The following is a 12087-nucleotide window of genomic DNA, read 5'->3' on the forward strand; positions in this document are numbered from 1 at the left end:
CATTTTCAGTGCTAAGACTGCAAGGATTCTCAAAGTTTCTTTTGACATCAGGGCAACTTGCTCTGGTTTTCCAGGTGTTGGCAAAATCTAAAGCGGTTCCTTCCCTGAGTCCACCAATGGTTGTGAAATCATCAGCCTCAATGTTGTTGAAATTGCCACAAAGACCTGTACAGTGATGTGTTATTATCAACAAGATTAACACAGGAAACAGAATTCAATAAAAAAAAAAAACAGAGAAAAAAGTCAGAAAGCCTTAAATAAAGATTAAAAAACATGCAAATTCATTGATTTGATGCTGCTTTTATTGCACAAAAGTATAAGTCAAAAAATCTATAAAAAATAAATACCACATGTTTCTCCTTGGTACGCGGAATTGGCTGTGATGTAAAGTTGCATTAGCGGGACAAGCTGGATCTCCAGACGAAGCCCAATCAAATGGGCCTGAATTACAATGTAGAATGAGGAGGGCTTGAAAATGCTCACATCAGCTGAAAATCGAAAAATAATAGACATATTAATAAATAATTGGTAAACAGTAATGAAACAGGAATCAAGCAGTTCTTTGTATAAGCAATCTCCATTCTGAACAGTTATGCAACAATATTTGAATCACTTTCATATTCACATTCCCTACACTCAACAAATAAGCTTTCTCTGATATTAAATTTACACTGTGTAAACACTTTCCTATTCTCATATTTGATTTGTCTACCTGTAAAAAGTGGAATCTGGGCAATTATTCTGTTGACCTCAATATTTCCACTGGAATCCACTTTGATCACCTGTGTGCACAAGCAAATACAGCAAAAAAGTAAATCATCTGCTACATTTTCTGTTTGGAAAAGTGTAAGATTTTGATATATAAGTGGTATGTAAAGTTTTCTCTTTCAGTCCTTTTTAGTACTTACATTAGTTCCATCAAACAATGCCAGCGTTACTGACTTCAAGCAGGTTTCAGTTTCAGTCACACCACATTTCACCAGGTCTCCTTGGACTGTGAATTCTGTGCCTGAGCATTGCTTTAGAAAAGAAGAAAAAATGGACAGGGTTAATTTTTCTGCATGTTTTATTTGATAGTTGTCATGACATTGTTTAGCAGTAGCACAATGCTAAAAAATCCATCTCTTATTTACTAGCTACTTCTAATTAGTGCAGCAACATCTCATATGCAGTGTCTTGTAAAGTAGTCCTATAAACTGCCTTCAAGCACAAGGAAGTACATACTTTGGACAGGACATAAGTGCAGTCCCCATGAAAGGTGTAGGCTTTTCCATCATAAGTGGTGATATGAGATCCACCCTCTACTGAGCATGACTGTGGGCAATCTTTCTGAATACAGTTCCACTGTCCCTGTTCACAGGTGCTAAATGGAAAATAATAATGCCAGTGTGAACATATACATGTCAAACACTCAGTACGCGATTTAACATTAAAACATCAAATCTTAAGATGTCTGATATATTAATCATTTCATCATGACTGTAAGAGCAAATTCAATCTGAATGTCAAACCAGGCTTACCAGTCTCTGCAGCTGCTTGTGTAATTCTCCCCTGAGGCGAATATTTGACCTCCGAGGACGCAGGAGCATTCACTGTGTGGGATACAGCCAGTATTGTGTATATCGTCAAAAACAGTGCCTGGAAGAGAGAGAAAGCGCAAAATGTGTTATTGCACAGGACAGAATGGATGTGTTGAGAACACCAGTAAGAAATCTACCAATTCTGGTTGTTTAATCCTCTGGTATTTCTCAGAATTGTAATCCTTTATGGTCAAAACAGGCAGAAATTAATGTGTTAGAGTTTGTTTCCACAATATTTAGTCTTTAATATTTAGTATTTTGAGATTTATGGTATTAGACAAAACTCTAAATTATATAAAAGAAAAAATTTTAAAGAGCGAAAAAACATACAATAGGGGCTACAGCACCTACAGTGCTTCTCCCTTAAATATTCCATATATATATATATTAATACAATGATTAAGTTAAAAATAGAGCAAAGGAATTCAAATCCAATGTATTGGTGGCAGATTGGTGGAAGAAATAAGAAAATTATATGTAATGCAACGTATCCACTAAATGCTGAGTATTTTCAGACATAATTACTTACTTTTATTAGGTTTTGGATATATTTAGACATTGTCAAAGGTTACTTCTGTGGTTGAGTTGTAGGTTGTACTCCTAAAAATGCTCTGTGTTTTCATACTGTATTTTATGTAAATCACAATCATTTCCGATGCCGTTTATGACTGCAAATATCACAACTGTGACATTTTTAGTCTAATTATGTCATCGTCTAATAACATTTCAATCTAAGATGACTGAATACCACTAGAGGGGTTAAATGAAATTGGTTTAAAGTATCAGATTGAATATAAAATAAATGTGTGAAGGGAAATCAATTAGAAATCAATTAGCATCAATTTAAAAAAACGTAGTAAAAATCCTGTACCAGGAGGGCAGAAGCATCCATCGGTGCAGTGGTGCTCACACACTTGTCCTATTTCAGGGTTTGTGCAGGTGTCAGTGCAGGGATTTCCACACTCTTGGTGGATCATGCTTTCTGGGCACGGACGTGCTGTAACATACAAAAGATGGGGACATACTATAGGTAAGACAAAAATTCACAAAGGATTAAAAAAATGAGCCACTACAGAAGATGATATACTTACGGCAAAAATATTCTGATCTCCATTCTTCAGGCTTTCCACCTGCATGCACACACTGCCTTGAATATTCGCCGATGGATTTGCATAGGCAGAAGGATCCGGAGGTGCTGTTGCAATGGCACAGGTCTTTCATGCATACTTGGACAAATGAATCAATGGAAACCCGACCTCTGCAATCACTGAACACTGAACTGGAGAAGATATCATGGCAGAAATTCTGTAAAACGAAAAGCCACATTAAATAAATATCAACAACCCAGTGAAATAATTCCAGCTACATCTACAGATGATCATTAATCATAATCACTAATAATGATCATTCCACAGGCTCACTGTTTCTGATCCATTCACATTCAAGTGTTGTATATATATGTAAATTGATTTACTAAACAAAGTACAGTATATCTACCTGTGACTTCAACCCTGGATTTTCTACATATAATATGTGATTCATAATACAATCTTAAACTGGCCTAAGAAAATGCAAAATAAATGACTAAATGTTTTGGAAATTAATTTGTTTCTCATTTCTAAATTCACTTTAAATAAATGCATCAGCTAAATTTAAATGTGTATCCTTATTATATTTAGTCTTCTTATTTATTTATTGGTTTATTAGTATTATTATTATTATTAAGTACCCTTCACACCATTATATTATGTTGCCATATTATGTTAAAATATATTTTTTATACCTTTTTGCTGTTATTATATTGCTTTTTTTTTTTTAAATGGATAAATTTTGGGACAAAAGGGACAGTGGACAAGAAACATGATTCAGCACCATTTTACACATGCAAGTATCTGCTAAATGACTACTTTTGTCCTTATGTTCATAATGTTATTAAAAACTAACTAAATTAATGTGCTTAACTTGATCTTACCACCCAGACCCAATTTCTTACAGTTTGTTACCCATAATTGACCTTTTACCCAAAGCCATGTGATTTTTAGCTCAAATGCTTGATTATTACTACCCTTTGTACACATTTTAAAGGGACTTAACTGCTCGTTATTTCTGTGTAGACAGAGAAAAATGTCAATGTCATTTCTTACCTCATCTCCACAGTTTTCGTCAAGAGGTACGGTGTCTTCCTTACAGACTTCTGTTGGACCGTCCATCTTCCAGAGGTTCCCATAATCAGACATGGACAGCGTATTTCCTGGAACAGGAGATAAATTATTCTCTCTTCTTTGTCTGTGTATAATAAATGTAAAACGTTCAAGGATACAGACATATTTCTATATATTTAAATAAACTATAAAAAGTACCGTCACGGATGAATTCATTGTAAACCTCGATTCCGTTGTAGTCTCCACAAAGTCCACACGTTTGGTTTTTGTATTTTTCATCTAACTTGACCTGAAAACCAATCAAATATGTATTACATGGTTCCCTCCTTGTTTGCAGTTATTGGAGACAGTATTGGTAAGAAATGTGTGTTGCATGAAGAAAATATCCTTACCATGAACGAATCATCTTCATTCCACATTGCTACTAGCCCCAATATAGCCTTGACTGAAATATAAGATGTCCTCTTCTCGATGAAAACTTCAGAGCTGCTAAATGGAAGTGTGACTCTACAGAGAGAGGATAAATCAAGTCAAGTCAACTTATACAATACAGATCAAAGACATCACGGTTGCATTAATAACTCCCAAACCACCACCATCAAAAAGCAAAGTGAAAACTGACATCAAATGAAGATATTTCGATCATCTGAACCACTCACATTTGCCCATTAACACTGAGAGAGCCTTTGGTCAGCTCTATGATCGTCCCCTGCAGCCTCATGGTGATTTTGCTGATGGTGGGTTCATTGTTCTCCACCTGATGTCTCAGCTGGATGTTAAAGTCCTCATAGCTGGCCGAACAGTGCGACGTCAAGATGAAGTTGCATGAAGCTGGAAGCTGGAAGTAGTTCCCGTCGAAGGTCTTGTAATGATAGTTTCCCCAGACACTGCAAACCTGCTCATTGTGTTGTGAACTCACTCCTGCTCATAAAACATCAGTCGCTTTTAGTTTATTTTGAAGTTGCTAATGAAGAAACCTTTGAATTTTTGAACGATTCGTAGATTTTTACCTAAAACCATGTCTATTGTGGCAGTTGGAATCATGTTCGTTGTTGTGAAAACTGGAGGGGTTCGAGAAATATTCAGCATTAATATGAGAAAGGATGGTTTGAATCAAACTTACAGTTTTCAGTTCCTCTGAACAGAATATAAATGAAACATACTGGATCGCAAAGGTTTTTGCTAGAAACCCTCCGATTTTAATTTCTGCCCTTAATTATGATTATATACATTAAAAGCTAATTCTTGGAAAATGTTATTGGCATCCTATATGTTATTGGCATCCTATATCCTATATGCATGTAGTTGCATGTAATTATAGAAATATTGTATTACTACATTACACTATTTATAGAAACATATAGAAAAAAAAAAAAATATATATATATATAATGGCCTATTAGATAACATCATGTAATGCACTGACTAACATGAACACATTAACATTTGTTACAGTATTTATTAATCTTTATTTATTAATTATGGAAAAATTAAACTGTTAATTGTTAATATTTGTTAATGTTATTCAGGACCATTAAACTATATATATATATATATATATATATATATATATATATAGTTATAAATTAATAAATGTATTACAAGTATTTTTCATTGTTAAAAAAATTGTGACAAAAATTTAACGCATTTTGCATTCAGTGTAAAAGGTAATAAAAGGCTTCTATTCAGTATTTGAAAACACTTGTTTTAAATGAGTCTTACTGGTTTGTGTCGCAGCAAGTCCAATAGACAGTGTCCATATCAGCGCTCCTATAGACATGATCTTTATCCTGTCCATGATGTGTGAGGAGCGTCGAGCTCTCCACTGGTTCAATGAGAAAGACACAGTCCTAAACTCAGAGTTTTATAGCACTGGTCCCTCAGAAGGGACGTCAGATCGGGCTAAAGGTGGGGCCACATGTTTATTTTGTGTGACGGCATAATGTAACATTTCGCTGATTGATTTCCATCCCTGTATTTAGATCCCATGAATAAATGAGGCTCATTTTAGAAACTAAATTGATTTAATGTCTGAAAAAAAAAAAATATTAATAGTAATAGTAATAGTAATAATACTAAGGTTCAGCTGAAATTTGAATTTGCAGCCACGTCAATAAATATTCAATCAATGATACTGATGTTCATTTTAATGTCTTCTTTCAACCACACATCCGTTTGTTAATGACATCTTTAATCAATCTTTATAATTATACACTTTTAAAAAATGGGTGTAGAATCTAATTTCACAAAGAAAAGAAGAGTAACAGATTGAATTTTATTTTATTTTTTTATTTATTTAGTCAAATGTACATACAACATAAAAAAAATGATTTTGGTAATTAAAAGTCTGTTATTATTATTATTATACTTTGTCTTATTCCTCTATTGTGACTATAATTAGAAACTATTTGTGCTATACCATCTATATAAGACAACAGCACGAAAGCCTTTGTAAAAGTAAACTCGATTTAGTTTGAGCTCATTTTAGTTTAGGTACTGACATGTTTCTGGGAATTTTTTTATGAAACACTATTTAGTTTATCTTGAACTTCACTAGACATGACATCCGTGAGTCCGAATGCGGAAAACCTGCTAGAAAAATAACAGAAATACTTTAAATCAAGCAAAAGCTGGAAATGTGATTATATGTGTAAATGTTTGTGGTTTGTGGTGTGCCTTTTTCTGTAACGCAGGAGAAAGGATTGTAACAATGCACGGGGTGGGGAACTCTTTTGAACTGATGATGTATAAATATTGAGTCCTTAGTGTATTTAATCCTCAAAAGTGATGCAACACTGTGAACACCTTAACACAACTTTAGGCCCTGTGTTACCTTTAGCGCGAGGAAATGTTTTTGCATAATAGCAATTATTGATTGTGACCCATAGGGTGAGTCATAACATTTTTCCAGGATCTGCATCCTGATTAAAAGGACGTTTTTACATAGAACACCAGAATGTAAACAAAACTAATTTATATATCTCTTTCATAAAAATAATTTAGCCAAACTATATTAATTAAGCCTGTCGTAAGGCATCATATTCACGATTTATCAGTTGAATCCAAAGCAGAAACATTTGATGTTGTTTTATTTGATTATTATTTTACTATCATAATTATTATTAATATTATTCAAATAAGGTGATCTAATCCCAAGAATCACCCAAAGTACCCTAACCTCGGGTTTATGTCATGTTAGAGGATGTGTCCGTGGCCACCGAGCCTATGAAAACTGTTTGCCGAAACTGTTTTCTCACGCTCTTCGTCATACTCTGCAGTATGCTGCATTATCTCACAAGCACAAAGCAAACAGATGGAGCTTAATATGGTCTTTGGCATAAACTGGATTCAGGATTCAGAAATTAGCTCAGTGTCTCAGCGGCGTAATTCAAACACACGTTGTCATGATTAATGTTCTGCTATGGCATGGTATATGCAACTGAAGATTAAACAGAGGTGGGTTAAAGCCTTTATGTAAAGGTTACTTTCGTAATATTGAATAAATATACTTGAGGGAGAGAAACAAAAAAAAAAACAGACAAAAACATTTACCTTCTGTCATGGCAATTTTCCATTTCAAAGATAATATGAAACAAGACAACATCTACAGTCATGCAACAAAGAGGAAATACAGCATTAAATCCACAGCATTAAATCAGGATGCTTCTATCTCGTCCAATCATATTCAACATGAGTCCATTTAAATATATAACTATGTCTACTATATGTGTTTCTTAGTCTCTATTTCATGCAAATCATCTTCATGGAAGCTAAGGGTTCTAGTCTCACACTTGGTTGCACACACACACACACACACACACACACACGCACACACACACACAGACACACACACACACACACACACACACACACACACACACACACGTTATGTTCTTTTAGCACATCAGAATAACTCAAGCAGACCAAAGAAGCATTCAGAGAGTTCAAAGAACACTCTTTAGTAGAGTAAAACAAATAATATTAAACAAAAATAATAATTCCTACACTTTCACTGAAAGCTATATGATTTAGATATGGCTTGGTAATCATTATTAAAAATGACAGCTACAAAAGGTATTATTTGGAGCAAAGGGGTACAAATCCGATGAAACAGACATCCAGATATCATTGGTTCTCGTGAAAAATTGCATGTGATGGTCTTCATTTCTACTGTAAGACCTTCATTGTATAACTATACATTTTCCTTATAAATCTGTGACATTACTTTGAAAAGCAATTCATACTCTAAATTTTATTTTATTTTTATATGGTTTCTTGTTTAAATCTGTTTCATTCAGTTTTTCTAAAAAAGCAAATCACACTCCGCAAAGAAAAAAAGAAAATATTTAGTTTAAATAGTATTTATGTTTTATTGTTTTTGATTTGCAAAAGAAACACAGGTTTCTTTAGTGTCTGAAGAATTTATGAGTTTTATTCAATGTTCTGGTGTTTTGTGTGTGTGTGTGTGCGTGCGTGTGCGTTCGTGTGCGTTTGTGCGTGTGCGTGCGTGCGTGCGTGTGTGTGTGTGCGTGCGTGTGCGTGTGCGTACGTGTGCGTTTGTGAGTGTGCGTGCGTGCGTGCGTGCGTGTGTGTGTGTGCTCAGTAATGTATATAAACGTGTGTATGATAATTCTATCCTTTACACTCTGTGGGGAAGTTTCCCGGACAGAGATCAAATCTGCTTTCTCTGTCATGGTTTTAAATAGTCTTAGACTCAGTCTAGTGCATAATTTCTTAGGCTGATTTCCTTGAGGAAGACTAGAGCTACTTCAGGACTAAATTGATGCTTATATTAAACCTACTGGGAGGCAGGTTTAACTTCAGATTAAGGTTGTTTCTTTCTCCTTCGGGGTGTGGTCAAAGGTTTTATTGGTGCTTTGTCACTGTTGCAAGTTTTCAGATGCTGGCCACTCAGTCATTCCAAGGCTCCAAACACTGACCGCTCCCCTGAAACTACACAGTGTGTGTGTGTGTGTGTGTGTCTTTCAACACTAAGACTTAAGGTAATATGTGTAAATGTTTAGAGTTTTTACTACTACAAATTTTTTTTTAAATGTGCTTTATTGTTCTCAGTGGCATCTACGCTAATATAAGTCTGTTTCTCTCTTATTCCGAGCTCCATAGCCACCAGATCCAGTTTGTATCCAGATCAGAGGGTCACTGCAGTCACTCGAATCCAGTACATATCCAGACCAGATGGTGGATCAGCACCTAGAAAGGACCTCTACATCCCTGAAAGACAGCGGAGACCAGGACAACTAGAGCCCCAGATACAGATCCCCTGTAAAGACCTTGTCTCAGACGACCACCAGGACAAGACCACAGGAAACAGATGATTCTTCTGCCAATCTGCCTTTGCTGCAGCCTGGAATTAAACTGCTGGTTTCGTCTGGTCAGAGGAGAACAATGGAGTTTTGGTTCCTTCGATACAATTTTTCTGTTTAATATTGTAAAGCTGCTTTGACACAATCTGTATCGTAAAAAGCCCTATATAAATACAGTGACTGGAGTTTACTTGACTCAGTTCAGCTGAACTGTAACACCTGGTTCTTTTTTTCCTGACTACAGTAGGAATATTTGTAAATGTTTGTTTGCAAACATTTGTTTAACTTGTTTAGTCTTTTTAAAGTTCATTAAAGAAAAATGTAATGTTAAAAATGTTTTTGCATATGTCAGATTAAAAACATTGTATTAAAAATGTAATGTTTGACAACTGGGGCACTTTAAAGGGATAGTTCACATAAAAAGACATTTGCTGTTATTTTACTGTCCCTCAGGCCATCCAAGATGTCAGTGACCTTTTTTTTCAAGATTTTTATTTTTTATTATTGTTTAACTTCATAAGACCTCAGTGGAAAAGAGGGTTTGCTGGTCCTTGAGTGTTAAATTTACTGAGCATAAACTCTTTAGTTTATTAATTAATAAAAATAAATAAAAAAATAAATGCATAAATAAATAGATAAATAAAGACTGAAGAGTAATTTCTAGTTGTTTTGCAGGGTCAGGTTTGGACAGACCCAGAAGCTGTAACAGGACTGACAAACGAGAGACATGTGGATCCATATGAAGGACTTTTATTTAAAAGTGGTCATGAAACAAACAAGGGTCGGACAACAACACAGGTACAACACATGCAAGACAAAGAGTATCATTGGGCAAGCGTGGGTCTTCGATAGGCGGACGTTATCCAGAGAGCTTGACAAGGGGGTAATCCAGAAACATGCCAGGCGAGGTGCAAACAGAGTCCAAACAGACAAGAGGTTAATCCGCAAGACACAGGCACGAAATAAAAACAGGCAGGGCAGGACTACGACTAGATATAAAACTAGAGCAGTCTCCATAGAGTAACTAACGCTTGGAGAGGAATGTACGCTTACAATCCTCTGCAGTTTGAGATGGAGCTGAGAGGGTGCAATATAGTGTGTGTGCGATTGGTTACAGCTGTGTGTAATCAGTGCAATGGTTGATGGGAAGTGTAGGCTACTCCTCCAGAGTGACATGCAAACGAAAACTTAGGCAGCTGCCTCGCTGCCGTATGAGGCAATGACTTTGCAGGCAGGGTTTTTGCACGAAGGAACCTCATGAAATTGATTTTGGTTTTTTTAAGGCAGAGTAACGGTTAAATGTTCTACAGCAAAATATAGAGATTTTTGGTGATATTAAAGTGAATATCTTATTACTGCAATATTAATTTCTCACTAGGAATGACATCAAAAGGGGAAAAGGTTGATTAAAAAAACTTACACATAAAATGACCACCGACCACAACTTTCAGATGCCATCTTTAGTCTTTAGCTTAACTGTCACAGAATAAAACACACATGATTGTGGCATATCAAAGGCAGCGAAGGACACATCTATGCTGCCTTCAGAAATCAGCCAGAGGAAGACATCTCAGGAGACAGGAACTGAAGCTAACATTGAATTCGGATGTGCCTTGATGCCTTCCTACCTTGGGATGCATCCTCCAAAGGCAGCTCTTTTCAGTTTCCGAATGCAGCCAGTCTGTGTAACGTGAGAGTCACTATAACGGGAGGTTGACTTCTGGTGGCCAGCGGATGGACTCGTGACAGAAGTGGGTCATTTTATCCTGGCATGTTGTGTTATTTAACCCGGCATAATTTGTATTGATTACATACATTTAAATTAATTAAACATTTCAGAAATAAACATTTCATATTTAAAGTAACATTCAGTGCAATCCTTGTCATCTCTTTCCACTGAAACAGTGCTCTTTCTTGTGCAGGTGTGTTTCTGAAATCAGAGGAACTGCAAACTTCACATCGCTGTCCCACGTTTCTGAGAGCCGAGGATTTCTGGAAACATATAGTGAAGACAAAACAGATAAAATAAAATGTCTACAGACCTTACTTTTATCATATCAATGCACTGATTTGTCAGCGCTAAGATGACGTGAATGCAACATCACTTGACAAATTGTTTACAAGCTGTTTTATTGATGTCTTTCCGTGGTTGAAAACACTGATTAAGCAATGACATGAGATATAACATTAGCCTATGATTAAAAAAATATTTTATTATAATATTAATTGATATTATTTGATAGATTTCTTAACAAACCCTCTAGAATGTTGTGTGGTATTAAGATTTTAAAGTGGAATGTTTATTATAGAAGGGTGTCAACTTTTGGCCATATACAGTAGTGTATCTTTATATTTATTATACACAAACAGATCAAAAGTAGGGTAAAGTCTTTAGTTGTGAAATAAAAAATTTTTTGAGAAAGCACAGCACAATACAGTTCATTTCAATTCTGTTTGAAATCTTTAGGACCTGTTGTTGGACCCCCAAAGTCCAGCCGTTCTGTATTTGGTGATACAGACATGGTAGCTGCTGAAACTATAGTGTGTTGTGTTGATGCTATTTTTTTCCAACACAACAGAATATTCTAATGTCATAGTCAAAGCACTACTGTTCAAGGCCTTGGTTTTTGTTTAAGCAAATCAGCCCATCCTTCACATTGCATTTCACAGCCTGTCCAGTCTCTCCAAGGACAATGACATCCAGGAGCAGAAGTGATTGTGTTTGTTATCAGTGTTGTGGACAGGACCGCTGCTGGACAAATGGGTGTCCTTAGCAGGATTGTATTGTTGTGCCCGCCTTCCTCAAACATGAAAATTAAAAAAAAAAAAACTACTATAGGGGTGAAAATAGAAGTTTAATAAAATAAAAAAGTATTAATAAAAAAATTGCAATTGTAGCTTTTGAAATTTACCTATGGCTATGGCTTTATTATGACTCTAATTTATTTTATAATTTCAAGTATTTAGAAAATTGAGCAGTTTTACTATGATAAAACCATGGTTTATTTTTGTAAGGGTTGT

At 35.4% G+C, this 12087-nt stretch overlaps 1 protein-coding gene across 1 annotated transcript in view; it reads right to left on the bottom strand.

Annotated features, from left to right (window-relative positions):
• Positions 1-4786, bottom strand: part of LOC132113198 (mucin-2) — a 30058-nt gene extending 25272 nt beyond the window's left edge. The window contains 13 exon segments of the mRNA XM_059521019.1: positions 1-165; positions 348-488; positions 713-782; positions 909-1019; positions 1225-1363; positions 1521-1638; positions 2452-2577; positions 2672-2885; positions 3725-3853; positions 3966-4031; positions 4135-4249; positions 4402-4684; positions 4753-4786. Coding sequence (XP_059377002.1) covers positions 1-165; positions 348-488; positions 713-782; positions 909-1019; positions 1225-1363; positions 1521-1638; positions 2452-2577; positions 2672-2885; positions 3725-3853; positions 3966-4031; positions 4135-4249; positions 4402-4684; positions 4753-4786 — 1711 coding nt within the window.
• Positions 4787-12087: the final 7301 nt, after the last annotated feature.

The sequence above is a fragment of the Carassius carassius genome, chromosome 3 (assembly GCF_963082965.1).
Source record: "Carassius carassius chromosome 3, fCarCar2.1, whole genome shotgun sequence".
Classification (NCBI taxonomy): Eukaryota; Metazoa; Chordata; class Actinopteri; order Cypriniformes; family Cyprinidae; genus Carassius; species Carassius carassius.